General features: G+C 35.9%; 2 protein-coding genes across 2 annotated transcripts in view; one reads left to right on the forward strand and one right to left on the reverse strand.

The window, feature by feature from the left end:
* Nucleotides 1–17,515, forward strand: part of LOC122571384 (26S proteasome non-ATPase regulatory subunit 1) — an 88,792-nt gene that overhangs the window by 2,804 nt on the left and 68,473 nt on the right. The window contains exons 9-10 of the mRNA XM_043735057.1: nt 9,089–9,304; nt 11,026–11,090. Coding sequence (XP_043590992.1) covers nt 9,089–9,304; nt 11,026–11,090 — 281 coding nt within the window. The remainder of the gene's footprint in view (nt 1–9,088; nt 9,305–11,025; nt 11,091–17,515) is intronic.
* On the reverse strand, nt 2–3,725 carry LOC122571392 (pancreatic triacylglycerol lipase-like). Its single transcript, XM_043735078.1, has 7 exons — nt 3,655–3,725; nt 3,415–3,580; nt 2,299–2,444; nt 1,147–1,401; nt 657–845; nt 401–524; nt 2–128 (listed from the first exon to the last, which is right to left on the reverse strand). The coding sequence occupies exons 1-7, from the start codon at nt 3,677–3,679 to the stop codon at nt 68–70; spliced, it is 966 nt and encodes a 321-aa protein (XP_043591013.1). The 5' UTR covers nt 3,680–3,725; the 3' UTR covers nt 2–67.

Consider the following 17,515-nt stretch of genomic DNA (forward strand, 5'->3'; position numbering starts at 1 on the left):
CTTTTAGGAAGTTATTTATTTCTAAGTTTAATACTTTACATATCCAAAATACACGTGAAGAATAATTTTACCCAGCAATAGCAAAAGGATACTGACTGGTAGTTTTGAAGTAGTAGGTTCCTTTAGCCCTGTAAAGAAATTAACATATATTAGTACCAGCTGACTAAATTAAATTTTAAAAAATAATTGAACAACTATATTCAGCAATTAGCTCTCAAGCATCTATCCAAATTCATACTTTTATGAACTCAGCCAAAAGTGTAGGATCAAGAATTTTCACCTCCTAGATATTATAACATGCACTGTTCATTATTTATTTGCATTCTACGCATTCTTTTAATTCCCCGGAAATGCGTAAAACTCCATAATCTATCCATAACGGTAGTAAAATAAAACTTACTTCGGATCGAGGGTAACGCCGCCCATGTATGCTGTTGTACCATCTGTACTTGTACCGAGAAAGCCTTTCGGATTCGTAATTGATTCAGCGTAGAATCTGTAGCTACGCAAATGTGCGCAAATCCCTGTGTTTCATAACATTCGTTTTTAACATTGTACAAACACACATACACAGACTGAGGCACAGAAAGCGTGGAAATAATATCTTTTAAGTTGAAGTGTGTCAATAATAGAATATTCTGTAGTATGTTCCGTACCAAACAAGTCAATGCCGCATCCTGGTTGATGTCTTCCATCATTCGCATAGAAGTCTGAAGTACCAATAGGCAGAGAATAACCGAACTGTCCAACGCATGTGTGGATAATTTGAACATTTTCTGCGTCCGATACATCAACTCTTTGATCAAGTGGTTTGTCTTCAAACATTACCCTAGCAGGATCGAGTGCTATAATGGAAAATATTTCCAAGTCTAGTATACTCTACTGTATCATAATGACGTTTTGTCGGAGATCAAATCAGCTTACATAAAAATATATATATAATTTTTAAAAATGTTTTCCTTCGAGTTTAGATAATCTAAGGATATTTTCGACATTAAAAAATTTATCGTTCAAACTGGTAGACCTCACTTGTCTTTCTGCATATCTTTCATTTGCAAAATCAAATCAATCTAACGTTAAAATCAACGCTACTGGATTTTTTTGGACGATTTTAGAATGCCATTCTAATAATATATCGTGACTTACCGACAATTTCCGCTACACGGCTCGATTTTCCTATCTCTTGCGCGCTCAAGCCCGCAATTTGAGCGCCGAATGAGTGTCCAATAATTCTCAAGTTGGACGTTTGCAAACCAGCCTCAGTTTGCAGGAAATTTACGAAACTAGCCACACGGAGAGCAACGTATGGTACGCTCTTTGCAACGATGGAATAAATCAAGTTGCTTGATATCTTACTCCAATCGACGACAATGATGTTCCAATCCCTGACCTTAACAATAGCTGAAAAGGAAAAGTATTATTTGTCATAATATTGAAGTATTGTATAAATACAAGCTGGATATCTTTCACTGCTCTTACTTTCTAAGTATTCCACTATAAATTAAAAATAACAAAATTATTTCATCGGTATTATGCGTATTTTATAATTTAAAATACTAAGCAAAGTAAAATCTGTTTTTAGTTTTTCAGTAGATGTTTATTGCCAGCAGTGTATACATTATTGTAAACCTAAATTCTGTACAACTGAAGTGAGAAAGATTCCATGACTCAATGTAAGAGGAAAATTCAGAATAACAGAGTTGCGTTGGATTTTCAAGAAAATTGCCTATTTGCCTAATTAATACTAAAAAAGAAAACAAAGAAAGAATTGGTAGCAGGCTACTGTACGCGTACAGCAAGTCTAAAATGTAGAATAAAACTGTCTCGTTTAGGATCTTGTTTTAAACTAAATAGGCTTCGAATGCCTTTAGCCATGTGTACTTGATAAACTTTTAAATCCGATTTTCTCGAAAACGAAACTTCATTCTAATTTTATTCTAATACGTTACATGTTATACCCCAACGAGGCTAAAGAAATCCCAACTTTCATTTTCTTTTCTTCCATTCAAATATTTAGCCATTACCGCGTATAAAAGATGAAATTCACAGGAAGTTTCGAATAGTTCAATATAATTTGATAAAAAAAAAGAAAAAAGAAAAAAAAGAGAACACTAGATAGAACATTTTCACATTGTAGCGTGCTTGTCAAGTTTTCAAACTCGATTTTCCCGACAAATCAAACGTTTAATTTTCCTGTTCTTTATTTTTGTCTTCGAGTCACAGGATCTCCATCTACGTCAATTATATTAGGAATTTAAGCGCACGATTTATTTATTACATCGATGATACTTTACTTACCATCGCGTATGAGTGTACACGACGGAGTTAAACCACTGTTAAGCCAACCGTGAGTGATTATAGCGGTTTTTCTTTTCGGGTTCCATTTACTCGCTTGGACCGAGTTTATGTCGTTTAGTACTAGCAGCTCACCAATTGGGTTCTCTCTATTATGAAAATTATGTTTCAGCGAAGTTGTTAAACATAGTTGCAACGTTTCAAACATAGGATGAGCTACGAAAAATATTTTAACGCTACTGCGATAGCAAGCACGAAAGGATTGCGATGTTTTAAGAAAAAGCTTAACGTAGAGTAGAAAAAAGAAAGAACTAAATGGAATCGCGAATAACGACAAGACTTTATCGCATTTTCTTTAAACTGAAGATACCTTCTAACGTTAAAAAGACTCAATTGGGTCGAAAATAATCGAAACGATGTAACGGAGTTAGACAAAATTCTAAAGAGAAGTTTAAAAGGCTGCCGAAATTCTATAGCGTACACTTCTATGGACAAAGCAAGGAAAAATGATATAGCATCAAAGATTGAGTAATTGACAGTTTGAAAGATTATAGAGAAATTATTAGTACATAAATTACAAGCTTTTATCTTTTTACGATTTAACCTTTTTCAATTAGAATTTTGTTTGTATGTCGGAAGAAATATCGTACAATACAATTCGTTATGGCTTTTAGCTGTAACTTGAACAAAAAATAAATAACAATTGCTGTATGTAAATTGAATGACGCAGTGATGTACACAGTGTACAGTAAACGAAGCAAAATACGATTTCTCCACGCTGAGTTAAGAAGTAAACTTAAATTTTGTAACACATGTGATACTTAAAACGTGTTTCAACAGCAGATTGACATTTCATGCAAGATTCATTATAGTGATCGCTCTTTTACTATACTACCGGTTACTGTAGTGCTCTATCGTAGCGAGAAGATTAAGCAAAAAGATTATATTTTTCACTAATCAACCAATTTTTAATCACTTTCTGAATTTACCTTTTAAATATCGTGATCAAACGATGAACGATCGTGCCGTTGCGGAATATTTAAATGTGCGAAATTGTGCGAATTGAAAAATGTGCGGATTTTCCATAAAGACGAAAATTAATAGAAAGACGATTCTGACCGTGTGTAAAGCGTGAAAGTGATCGTTTCCAAATTGGGACGTAAAACATTCAGCTCCAATTCACTTAGTGGGTTATTATTGGGATTATTCATAGACGAGACTGCTTCTGGATTCAGAAGGGTCGTAGAATTGATTGCTTCCAACGTCGAAAGTAGCGTAGGATAAACTGAAATATTTCCTTTCGTTATTATGTTATTCGATTTTCCCGTGTCTCGATCGAAAAAACCTTCTGATACGAACCTAGTGCTAACGATGCGTTTAACATGGTTGTCACTTCACTGTGCGCGCTGCGATATGGGTCGACTTATTAGCTTCCTTCTTTTGCCACTTCCTTTTTATACGTTTCAGTGAAGCAGTAATTTTCCACTCCTGTATCGATCAAGTGATCAGTAACCAATATTCGATTGATGAATTATTATCGGATGGCTGGTCACATCTACGAATCAGCTAGAGATGATTAAAGAAATAACGTGGATTGTTTAATCTTAACGGAATTTTTCATGATCTTAAATACGATGTGGCTTGATATTTGCTTTGGATATACTTGACACGCGTATTTGTCAAAAATATATTCTTCTAATCGGTGACAAATTCAATTCGATCATTCATTTAGCAATACTTTGAAATAGCTTTGCTTCAAATGTTAATATCTTCTCGAGGAATACGTTAGGAACTTTTGTGTCGGACGTGGGCGATTGAAATTTTTCGACTAGAAGCATTACGCGTCTTTTTTGATTGATTCGAAACAACGCGTAATAATTTGAAATATTGGACGACACGATGACGAAGGGGTGTTCGTAAAACTGACCGTTTCTTTTTTAAATCGGAGCTATCAGTTATTTTAATCTGTCATTCGGTTATCTATTGCAAACTCGTGAGGAGAACTATTGAATAAATCATTTCGCTTCTTCTAACTCTTTTATATGTATCTTCGAACTTTTGCAATTGTTGTATAAGCATCATAAGTTTTCGTATTATCTTGTGCCCACATGCGGATGTACTATGACGTTGGTATTCGTGAAACGAATTATGTTTAATCAACGTCCTACAAGTGCGTTAACCCCTTAACCTACTATTTACGTTGGAGAATTTTGGGCTGAAAACGTAAAAAAAGCTCGCGCAGCCTTGTGCAGTACGTACCACGAGTCCGATCGTCTACTACGGGCTATGCCCGTAGGTTAAGGGGTTAAGCATCGCCGGCTATTGGTAGTGTTTTCGAGGTTTCAGTTTACAACGATACAGAACCGCGTGAAGTCACGAACAAGCATGTTATCCACTAAAACTGTAAAATTATTGAAATACATCCGTGAAATGTAACGCATTTCCTACTCATTTTAATGTATTTCATAAATTGTTCTTATCAAATATCTCGACTTGTACCAATATGAAATTACCGAATATTAATTTATTGCCATTTTACTCGTAGAATTATGAAATACTAATGTAACTCGTGGTTAATAATTATTTCCTTTGACTTCGAAAGCAAGCGTACGATGTCTGAAAATGTACTTTACGAAATTCTGCTATAAATGCGTGCACGTTTACAATCTACGAACGTAATGTACGTTGCAATTTTATTCACTGTAAAATCCTAGCACCATCGTTACTAGAATCAATTCTGTAATCCTTTTGGAACCGACATAGAACCTAAAAAATAGTTAGAAAACTGATATGGTAGCTGGTGCAAGTAACTGTAACTGAAATCGATATAGTTCGAAATTTAGGTTCTGCATAACAGGCATTCAGAGCAGAGGTTCTTTGTAACCGTTTTACTCTGGTCCTTCGTATAACAGTTTGAAACAGTTATTTTCGAAACTGTTTCGAATCCTCAGCTATTGGTTTAGTAATATAACATCCGATGTAATATAACATTTCTAGGACTGGTCGAAGCGTACGCGTCCTGGCTCGTATAAAACAGAATACAAAGCAAAAGACGCGGTGTAACGTATTTTAATTTTTTAATTAAAAACATACAATCTCGGTACATGCTTTTTAATTTCTCGTTTATTTCAATTGATCGAGAGAACTGATGTTTGTTGTTGAATCAAACACATGTATCACAAGTGAAAATGAACAGATGTGTTCAGTATGGAATTTATTGACATGGAAGTTTTGAACGTTAATTGCTCTTAATAGATACTCTTTAAAGTTCTTTGAACAATTGTCTTTTTATGTGTATTACGCAGCTGTTGTTAGTTCTTAAAATGACATGCGAAGAATCGTAATGAGATGTAACAGTACGTGCAGTCGTCATGATCGGTGTTATTGTAGTTCAAAACAGAATTGTTTGTTTCTTTAATTCTTCGAGACACTTGTCTTAACATTCTCCGGAGTTGAACACCGCCTCGCTCGGTTCTTGAAAACTTTCAGATCCAAAACTGTAATTCGCGAGTTCTTTCTCACTTCAGTTGTTTTTAGAGAAAGTTACTACGACCCGTGATTAGACGACCGAAAGATTAAACTATTCAGAGACTAACCATCGTTTTCTTCCTGGATTATTATCAAAACGAAGTTATTGTAGCATCATCGGTATGAATCGTACTATCGTCGAGAAAATGTCATCAGATATAATTTATACAATTTTTTCATAAAATAAACGATACTCTGCTTGTCTTCATAGTTGACGCGTATAGGATTTGTAATAACGACGCGAGAATTTCATGAGAATCGACCTGACAATAAATCACTTCGGCCTTGATCCCATTGCGGTTGATTATTTTTTGAATTTTCCTCCGAAATTCCTGCTTTATCGCGCGTCTCAGGCATCTAATATTCGGGTAATAATTAGAATTCTAAATATATCCGTCACCCTCTAAAGGTCTCTAAGTGCTTTCCGGGGGACTGGTTGCAGTTATTTTTGATCGTAATTCTCCTCTGGTTACAACGAAACGTTTTCCTAGGGAGAATCGTGCATAATCTTGGCCCATTTATTTGCGAGATCCTTGTTCGCAAAATAACGAGGCCCACGTGACGTCGTATTTCTTTGCGAGACGATTCTCCGGCGGGTAACGACGAAATCCACTTACTGTCGACGGAAAAATAGGTGCAGGACAAACTGCATCGATTTGTCAGCGCTGTTTCAACTGTCTACGCTGCGGCTGAATTTCGTTTCGTTGCTGATACTTCCTACGATTTCTCTGTCACGTGCTACCTCGTTATAGTTTGAATAAAAAATACCACAAGATTTTTCACCTAATATCGATCGAAAAGTTTACCTACGTATAAATATTTTTATCGCAAGATCGCCATTACACGATGGGAAGACGATTCTTCGAGGTATTCGCGTTCTTTAAATGAAATGGCCGCTCATTTCCTAGGTAGATCTCTACTGAGATCCAACCATCGCCACTTTTCAGTCAGTCCGTTATTTTATTAATTTCTCTATAAAACGAAAGAAACCTTTCGGACAACCTCGTGTAATTATGACACACTTTTTGAGAAAATCGCATTGAATGCAATCTGAAATCCAATTGAAACTCGTTATTGAAGCTTTGTCATATTATCTTAATTGATTTTGCACGCATATGCATTATATGAATTTATTTGCTCATTTCCCGATAGTTGCAGACGGAAATCATTTTCCGAATCATTCGCTTTTGCTGGATCATTAGACTCGGAAATTGCCTGTTCTTTCAGTGCATTTGTAAGTCGTTTCGCTTCGATAGAGCAGTATCGAATGCAGGAATCGTTTGTCTTGCGCGTAAACGTCGATTAAATGAAAAAGAATCCAAGTCACGTAAACGTAATGCAAATAAGATTTACGCGATAACGGCTGTCAAATTGTTAATATCGCGTTGATCACCATTCTTGATAAATTTCTTGACAAGTTGATAGGTATCGTTTTGGTATTTAGATGGATTAAGAAATTTTGATTTTTTTTTTTGTTTTTTCGTAATACGATGATAGGAAAAGGGGAAAGGGAACTATGCAAGTATTGAGTTAAAGGATCCTTCGTTTTTTTTTATTTTTTTATTAATAATTAGTTGGAAGAATGTGTTTGTAAAAATTACGTAAGTTCTGTTGAATTATTCATTTCTCCTCGTTATTAATTTTATCGTATAACTTTTATGTAACTGTGGATATATAACTTTGTGTAACTTATTTGGATATAAATGAAAAAGAAGAAGACAAAAATTTGGTGGTTGATTTGAATGGAATTTTAAGAACATATGTATACATATGTATGCTTCTTTTTCACAAATTACCGCCCTTTTATTTCGAAATATTTTGCGAATTATTTCGATATTTTTTATTTAAATTTCACCTTCGTATTCCTGCAAAAATTTGTATGACATATCATAACCGGATACCAAATTATTAAAATATAATATAACCCGACATTTTTAGACACAAACTATATAAATAGCCATTTTTCCCACTGATTTATTTACAATATTTTTAAAAGGACCTTCCTTTTTTTTTCCTTTTCCTAACGCCCGCAATTCAATTTTTTACCTTTACAATTTTTTACTCTTCCACCCTTTGGTTTATTCTCATTGATTTTTTGGGTTTCCCCATAGCTAATCCACTCACTTTCCCACTCACTAAAGTGCACTCTAAAACTACCCATCTGTGCACTGCACATATTCACGCTGTACATATTCCTTCTAAAACTTCATTTTCATTCATAGAATCAATTTAAATACATACCTACTTGCTTGAAACAGGATTTCAATCTCGAGCAGCTACTTCATCTTTTTCACGTTACCTTAAATAAACTTCACGCGCTGCCATCTAAATTACCAGCATTTCATTTTACCATCGCATTTACCTTTATTCGCTGAAAGCGAATTTCAAATTGAAACGCGGCAAAAGATGTTATTTTTCCTCGTTAAAGATGATTACATTGCAAATTATGCAGATAAACCAAATTGTAACGTTATTAAAACATGTTGTAGAAACGAAACGATGTTTCAAAAATTACCACCACCGCGTTCGTTAAAATGGCTGTTTCAAATTTATTCACATTCTTCTTTCAATTATCAAAAACTTCTTCTGGACCGATTGACGCGGAAGCTTTGAAATTCGCTAAATTTTGTTAAATGTGTCGCGTGTTCCCGTTTTCCTTACAATTGTATTTTGACGTTGTTCGAAAATTTCTTGAATTCGACAAATCCGGATAAAATATACGAGTACGAAAGAATTGTTATTGATATAGACGGGAAATCTGACTTATTGTTAGTTACATATGAAGCTAGTTTTAACATTAAATTGCAGATCGTCGTGTCATTCCGCGAGTCGTTTGGAAAATTTTCAACGTTTTGGACCAGTCGATATTAAATTCCATTGTGCACTTGCTAATTATTAAAAAGGGAATTATTACGAATTTCTGGCCAAAACACGAGATACTGAATTTGAAAATATACCACTTTTAGTTCGATACTAGTCCTTTGTAATTCTACGTTGACCTGTTCCTGACACTCTGTCTCATCCCATTCCCTCCATTTGTAGGATATTAAACATACTCCTTGTCATTAACATTTGCTTTAATAGAAATATTTTAATGTAAATGAGCATGGTCGTAAATGGGTACGAGGTCATCTAATAATTTAATGTTTGCTACAAGTAACAAGGTTTATCAAAGAAGAAAAGTGTAATAAAACATTTTTCACAAATATACACCAATATATTTTTTATTATTTTATCGTATAATCTTATTTCCTTTTTTTCGTAGTATGCCCAAGAAACGCAGCACGAGAAGATCCTTCGAGGATTAGCCGTGGGTATCGCATTTACCATGTACGGTCGTTTAGAGGAAGCTGATCCTTTGGTTGCTTCCCTTTGCGCCGATAAGGACCCGATTCTTCGAAGAAGTGGCATGTACACGCTAGCGATGGCTTATTGTGGAACCGGAAACAACCAGGCTATCCGGAAGCTGCTGCACGTTGCTGTAAGTTGTCAGAAACAAATCTCTTTTGCACGCTTCTGTCTTGAACTCTGTTTTGTTATTTGTTCCTTTATCGCAGAGACAGAGAGAGGCAGAGAGAGAGAGAGAGAGAGAGAGATAAATATTTTGTTTACTTTGACGAATTTTATGAATGTAACATCAAAGCGTAAAATTCACTCATCGGACCAGGAAATTATGTTATGCGATGACAACTGATGATGATAACGATAGAACCGATATGAAGCATTGTTTTGTATGGAAACAAGCGCGAAATGTTATACAGTCAAATTTAATACATCACACTTTTCGTATAAAGATAACAAGTACAGGATAAAATATTATCGTGGAAGACAAATGCGTTGAAAAAATTTACATCTTCAACATCTATGAGTCGTTTAATTTCATAAAATATTTATCAATCTTTACAATAGAAAAAAAAAATGACAACTTCTCGGATACGTTAAAATTACATCTCGTTCTGGTTGAATGACAAATTCTTTATTTCAATTTTCATTATAATGCAAGATAATTAATATGCCTTTGTTTTATTCGAACATTGGAATTCTACACGAGTCGTAGTTTATCTTCGTTGAGTAGCTTCAAAGTACCATTCGCGTTCTCCTCTGTGTATTTATGTGTTCCCTGCCTTAGAATATCAGGCAATTTTATGCGAGAAGAGATAGAAAAAAAGCATTAATCTTCCTATTTAATTCGAGTTGCCAATAGGTGCAACTTACAGAAAAGAAATCTCGTTTGTACCAGCTGATCGTTGATTAATTGCTAATGAATGAAGATTACGTAAATACGTTTTAGACTACAACCTGTCTAACATACAAATGAAGGCACAAAACTGACGTTAGTAATTATTCTTAATGGGTTAGATATCATAGATAGACTTGATATAAAGCATGTCATTTACTTATCTGAGAAACAACATAGACCCGAAATATGTTACACAGAATTGTTATATTCATTTAATTCAAATTTATTCGTCAAATAGAGTGCTAATACCTGACGAAAAAAGCCGGAACTAATCTTGGTTAGTACTGTACGACTCTTGTCCATTCAAGAAAATTTGTTCGCTAATTCGCCAGTTTGTTAGTTACAATAATTTAACGGAAACATGTGAATATCAAATATCGAAATTAATTAATCAATGATCGAAATTCTAAAAGTCAGCGGTAAAGTAATATGGGAAGAAATAAAAACAGTCACAGTCCGTGCATTCAGGATTCTAGTGTACGATGTTAATTTTTGTAGCAGGCTTCTGAGAAATTGTTGCTATTTCTTTAGCGCCAGTAGACATCATTGGACGTAATTCGTCAGTACGTAAACGTGGAAATGATAAAATATTTCTACAATTTTTCTTTTTAACTCAGGACCACGTTGCGTTATATTAGGCTGTCCGAAAAGTTTCTTTCGTTTTATAAGGAAATAATAGACGCACAATGGTTTTATATTAGTTTATTGAATTATGCACGAACGTAATGATAGAAATATAACGAAATAGATCATACCTAATTTAATAAAACAATAATAAAATACTTGTTGTTCATATATTATCACCTTGTGAAACGAAAAGAACTTTTCGCACGACCTAATACTTTGATTTGTAACAGAAAGAAACTAGTTAAGACCAGTTAAAGTTTTATTTCAAATTTGAAGCATCAAACAACCCGTTCTATCATAAGACGAATCCTATAACGTAAAATATGTTCTTTCAGGTCTCCGACGTGAACGACGATGTTCGGCGTGCTGCGGTCACAGGTCTGGGATTCCTGCTGTTCAGGTGAGTACCAGTAAAGAATACTTAAGTTCGTGGGGTCAATATGAGGTTGCGGAATGCGAATTCCTCAAAGTGACCAGCTTCCTGTCGGTGTTCCACACCACAAGTCTGGTATTCTTCGCGTAACTCGCATTCGCGCATTTAATAGTGCCATTTTTATTTAGAATAGATTTTGTTCTTCTGGTCATACAATCTTCTTCACTCAACTGCAACCATTTCTATGATTGAGAGAAATAATGCAAGAATTTCTATGATCTAGCGATTAATAAAATATACATATATCTATACTTTATTTCTAACAATGATTATTAACATTTTTCTAAATTATTTCAATCTATAAATACAAAAGAATTTGGAAATTTTAAACGGTCCAGCCCTTTCTGAGAATACACCGTATAATTTCATCGTTTCGCAATATTCTCCTTTGAAAAATATAGGAAGGTAGAGCTAAAAGCCACATTTTAATATCGTCCGAAAGAATCTGGATTTCTCATTTTCTATTTATTTAGGGAAGAAATGTCTGAATCTCGTTTATTTTTAGACGTCATGCGAAAGAAGGTAGAATCTTCGGTGTTTGAATAAATAAAGAAACTTGGTCGTTCGAATAAGAACATTTCCAATAGTGGCACATGTTTTTTCCCCTATAGTGATCGTTTGATAATCGAAAGAACGACTTCTCAAAGATGTTGTTCGTACGAACATGTCCATTATCATTCGAGATACCAGAAATAGAATAAACGAAGAGATTATTGGCTAATTGAACGTGTATAGCAGGTACATCTGGTTGCTTTTGTAGAAACGGTGTTATTGTCAGTACCGTTAGGTGTTACCTATGTTAGTAACGTAACTCTTTGATCGCTTCATTGAGACGCAGCTGCGTCAGAATTTCGATGGAAATTGCAAAGCAATTGATTCTTGCTGTTATGTATTTCTTTCGTAGAGTAGCTACGCGCGTTTGATGGCAAGCGTTTCATTATAAGTCATTCAAGACGAATAAAAATTATTTATATTAATGTTATTGAAGGAAATTTCAAACTCTGTGCTATTCTCGATGAAAATTCGAATCGAGTGAAACGCGCACGTTGTTTCCGAGAGATCACACGCGGATTAGCGAATGAAGTTTACATTTAATTAAATTTAAATCTAAAAGAAATATTGTATCTGGCTATAATCTCTTCGTTGCACGATTATTTTCTTCTTTGAGAGAAGAATCATTTTACCTTAATCAATTCGATATCAGCTTATCAGAGTTCCATCGGCAATTGATAAATTGCTGCAGCTTAAAGATCGTGTTTAAATTGAGAATGATTTTTTTGTTTCTTTGCCCTCTTTATCGTCGCTTAATTCATCTTCAGAAGATTAATTATACATCGAGCTGTCAAAGTTGTGGAGAAACGACTGAATATAATATAAATAGCGTTTTCTCTCAAGTCGTTTAGCCTTTAACTCGAAAATCAGAGTTTTCATTACTCTGTTGGTTTCTCTTGCATCGAACGTAGTTTCAGAAAGAAAGAAGTATGATTTATGCGGGGAAAATTTTGGAAAAATTGCTGCATATAAATAACATACTTCGTATGGTTTTACATAATCGTTTGGTTCTTAAATTGAAAATATATTATTGCAATGAATTTATATACAATGAAATTGTAAAATGTGAGTGATATTTTCAAATTGTATACAACTCTTCTTTTAGATTTCATTCAGTTTCTCTTCGTTCATTGTTACTTGTTAAAAATCTCTAATCTCTAACAGTTTACCAAAAATACGTATTTGCATGAATGTCCATAGTCTAATAATAATGAAACTTTATCGTCAACAGGAATTACCGATAATGTGCGCAATGTTTGCGTACAGTTTCGATCTTGTAATTGGTAAATTTGTTCGAGAAATTGGCAAATAATATCGAATTTCATAAAATAAATACAACGAAGGTACATTACATAAAATATGCGATCTGTTGTTTCACTTTTAAAACAAAGCATGCAAGATATATGGAACGTGCAAAATAAATATGTGGTTAAAGGGGAAACAAATTGCTAAACTGTGGGATATTTATGCGATATTATATTTTCATAAATACGACCGATAAAATGAAATTCGCATAGAAATTTGCTTCATTTACTATGCGTTGTAATAGATATTTTACATTGGATATTTTATATTTCTTTCATATTGCGCGTAATCTGTACGATTTTGCTCTCTTAAATTACCTACAAATTCGTGAACATCCGCGCTCTATTAGGTTGTCGGAAAAGTGTTTTTCTTTTACAGACACGTCTTTCACAACGACGCATGTTTATACAAACATGAAACCTAATCTGTCGAACGTTGTGATTTTTATTTTCATAGAACAAAATGGATCGTACGTAATTCGATAAAATAATATAAAACGGAAAATATTGTGCATCCATTATTTCCTTATAAAACGAAAGAAGCTTTTCGGACCACCTAATACAAATTAATCATCGATACTCCATAAGAATATTCGCAAAGACATGTTGGCTTTAATAATAATGAAAATCCATTCTACTCTTCAAGTGTTTTATCCCATAATTCCTCGATTTTTTGACCGATTCAATTTCATCTATCGTAAATTTATCCGACGCTTAAAGGCGCGCCCGAATCTCCGAATCGGAGCTGTTCCTGAAAATTCCTCGAATTTCCTATTCCAGCCGTGCAGACGACACGGACCCGTTTGTTTGTCATCGAATACCTGCCATTGTGCTACGAAACGCGCGAAACTTTTTTAATACGTCGACTTACCGAGTATCCCGTTGATCGACGATCGAAGACGCGAACCAGGGAATGCCGGTCGGTCGATCGATGCTTTTCATCTCTGAGAATTTGACGGATCGAACGTTCCTTTCATTCTATCGTTAGCTCGTCCAATGTCTCTGCTTGGTCCGCTGACCATTCTCGTTTCGCGATTTCACGCTGCAATTTTCGCGGTCCCGAGGTCCGTACTTAATCTGCAGCGACGTTTTCTATCAACTAGACGGGACCAAGGATCGATCAAACCCGTCACTGCTCCCTTTCTTTCGTTCGTCGTATCTTCGGTCATCAGCAGAAACTGTTTTTTCGCGATCGTCTTTATTTATCTTTGGAGTTTTATTTTTTTCTATTTTGCTTCCATCGATCAGTTGCCGGGATGGCTGTGCTTAGCGATGGGCTCAAGCGCGTCTCGAGTACAGACATTCGAGAACATCGAACTTTCAGCACGACGTTCAGAAATGTCGAACTCAAAGTTCTCTCAAAGGAGCGTGTAGTAAAAAAGAAAGCAAAAAATAGACGTACGTCGAAATATTTCGGAATCGTGACGTATGTACTCTTGAGTATAGTAGGGTCCAACTGGTATTCCGTACGTTTGACCCATTAACCGTTTGAGTGTCAGGGGTCTTTGAAAAAACAGGGTGGAAAAATGGCAAACAGCGCGATAGCGCTTGTCTTGATCGATCGCGAAGAGAAACAAACATGAGAGCAATAGCGCTCGTCATGTTTCTTATTTTTATGAACTACGTCTATGTTGTTATATATGCGTACTATCAGTTTATAAATATTTCAAGTTCTGTTCATTAAAAATTATTCAGACGATAACAATGAAACACAAAATACCGTGAGCGTTGTCCGTAGCGTTCAAATGTACTGCGACTTTTCCACGCAAAATCTAAACAGCGCGATCGTGCTGCTTGGAACTCAAACGGTTAAAGGCTGACCAGTGAAACAGCACGTAAGGATTGCATAAACTCGCGTTATTATAAAACATGGCGCAATTTGCGTATTTTAGATAAGGTTCTAACGTACTAGTAACTGAGAAAACCGCGATTGAAATATCCGGAGAACCTGAAATACGTCGATTTACATATTTATTAAGGTATAAGAAGCATACTTATGGATAATATGTGACTTAGAGAAGTCCGCTATGCAAATCTGCGACATATACGTTTCCCGTGATCCGAGGGGAAAAATTGATCATAGCGCTACATGTGTACATACCTCAATTTCCTTAGGATTCATAAAATTTTCCCAGCGGATCTTGGTGGCGGAAAAAAGTACGTATTAAAGTTGATCCCATCGCTATCCGGTTTCCTTCTCGTGTCTGTCGTAAAGTCTTTCGCAGATTCGATAAGGTAGATCCGATCCCGTTTCTGCAGGAATTTCCATTCCTCTTCGAGATGGATGAGCGTCGATATAGAATCGTTTCGCGAACGATACTCATTGTTTTCCTGCCAGAATAGGATTAGGGGTGGCTAGGCTTTTCTATTAATACCGAAAGAAGCTTTTTGTTGTCGCTTAACCCTCGTGCGACGAAGCCTGCTCGATCCTTTTAAGAGCATCTAAAGTGGAAACGCGCGCACATCTTTCCTCGCGATTAGTTCGATCATAATGCCGCGACAGCGTTTCTTTTTCAATGACTTTGTCACTCGCGATCGTTTTACGAATTCACAGTCTTACGATCTGACGCATAGTTTCCGTATCTTACGATCTTATCCAACTTGCGCGAGTAAGCTGAGATGGTTTGTTTCTCAAAAATCGAATGTTAATTTCTTTTGTATTTGAAAATATCGGTTCTTTGAGAGAGTGGAGTTTCCACCACTTTGCGGACCAGGTTCTTCCTCTCTTTGGAGCTTTGGTTAAAAGTATAACGGTAAACCAACGTAAGTGTAAGTCGTGCAGAAGAGAGGAAGCGCGTCAGAGACGACTTTGAGATTTGGCTATCGTATCGTCGTTCCAGGGTCAGACGAGAAACTTGCGTATCGACTTGCTTGGCCAAGGATTATCGAACGCCCACGCGGAGATTCGCTGTACCGAGCTTTACGACCTTTGAGTTAAACGATATCGTTGATGCGTAGCGTGATTCATCCCCTGTCCGATTGACTTCTAATCTTTTCACCCTCAACAGCATAAATTGCGTGGAGCGTGTTGTTTCACGATTAAGCGACGGATGATGCTTTCGCTCGTGCTAGGACGTCTATCGACGTCTCGTACCTGATGTTCAAACGTACGTAACATATGCGAATAATATTTGCAGAAATTTGAAACCACGCGAAACGATAGAAAAATTGTAAAGTTATATCACCGATGTATGCAAATATATCTTGTCGCACTTTTTACGATATAAATTACAAAAGGCAGAGAATCATCGATTCTCCGTTCAACGAGTTGCGAGGCGTATCAGTTTGCTTCAAGAAAACAAATTTTTCTCTCGTATCGAAGTTTCGCCGTAGAGCGTGTGTGTATGTGTTGGAATTCTTCTTGTTCAGCGAGTTCAATGAATCTCGATCCGCGGTGGTCAATCGATACCAGGCTAGCTAGAAACTCTTAATTGAAAACAGTCGATCGATCTCCGTGGTATCGCGGAATGGACTGTCGAACAGGATGAATGGTTGGCGGCAGCCTTGCAACGCGCGAAAGCTGTGGATCATTGAGCATCGATTACACAGGTTGAATTTACTCGCTGGCGAAATATTGTTGGATAACCTTTCGCTACGATCGAATCACTGATCTGTCTCAATGACAAAAGTCACGTTCGACCACATGTACTCGTATTAATATGTGGATATACCGCATTGGCTCCGTATCGAATGATTTAAATATCGCGTTGCTTATTTTATTCGGTTGTCCGAAAAGTTTCTTTCGTTTCGTAAGGTGATAATACAACGAGCAACGATTTCTGTTTTATATCATTTTATCGAATTAGGTATGATCTATTTCGTTCTATTTCTATTATTATATTTGTGAATAATTCAATAAACTAATATAAAAGAAAGAACGTTATTCCCTTATAAAACGAAAGAAACATTTCGGACAACCTGATACTTCGAATATAAATCATTCGACGCGGCTTGAAAATACGTAACCAACTTTTTTCTCTCTTTTTTTTTAACGAGAACGCTTAATCGTTCGGTAGATATTTTTCTTTCCATTTCGATGATGATAGGGGATTTTACTGTCTATCCTTGCGAAGTACTCGAGGGAGTTTGAAATTTCACGCTGCAACGAGCGTATTTCCGACTTGGAAACTTCCGCCACGCGGGTAATCGAATATTTACCGTGACTTCGGCGTCAGATACGGGGTGAGACGTGACCCAGGTGAGAGCGAGTTGCTGTATCGATGCCAGTCTTTTCTTTTCTTCTTCGAACGGTTAGTTCGTCGTTAATTTCGCGTACTTTTGACACTATCGAGTCAAATATAGAGAACAGCGATATCTTCTATCGCGCAGAAGCATAATTTTTGTTTCGACGATATTAGGTCGAGTATAGAAGAAAGGATCTCCTTTCAACGAAGAGATCTTCGCGCTCAAGGGAAGACTCAGAAATGTAACGCATACAGATTTATAAATCTGCGTAATCTTTGCGCGAGGTGTAATTCGTCTAGAGAAGAAATTTTCCAAGGAAAGAACCACATCTCTCGTGGATTAATTAACAAC

This window comes from Bombus pyrosoma, linkage group LG10, assembly GCF_014825855.1.
Source record: "Bombus pyrosoma isolate SC7728 linkage group LG10, ASM1482585v1, whole genome shotgun sequence".
NCBI classification, from domain to species: domain Eukaryota; kingdom Metazoa; phylum Arthropoda; class Insecta; order Hymenoptera; family Apidae; genus Bombus; species Bombus pyrosoma.

What these genes read in the sequence shown, in the direction of transcription:
- LOC122571392 (XM_043735078.1), bottom strand. Translation starts at nt 3,679, where the DNA reads ATGTTAAACGCATCGTTAGCACTAG. An exon ending in ACTTTCACGCTTTACACACG is followed by an intron (nt 2,445 to 3,414) that starts GTCAGAATCGTC and finishes TTTTCATAATAG; the next exon opens with AGAGAACCCAATTGGTGAGC. An exon ending in GTGTACACTCATACGCGATG is followed by an intron (nt 1,402 to 2,298) that starts GTAAGTAAAGTA and finishes TTTCCTTTTCAG; the next exon opens with CTATTGTTAAGGTCAGGGAT.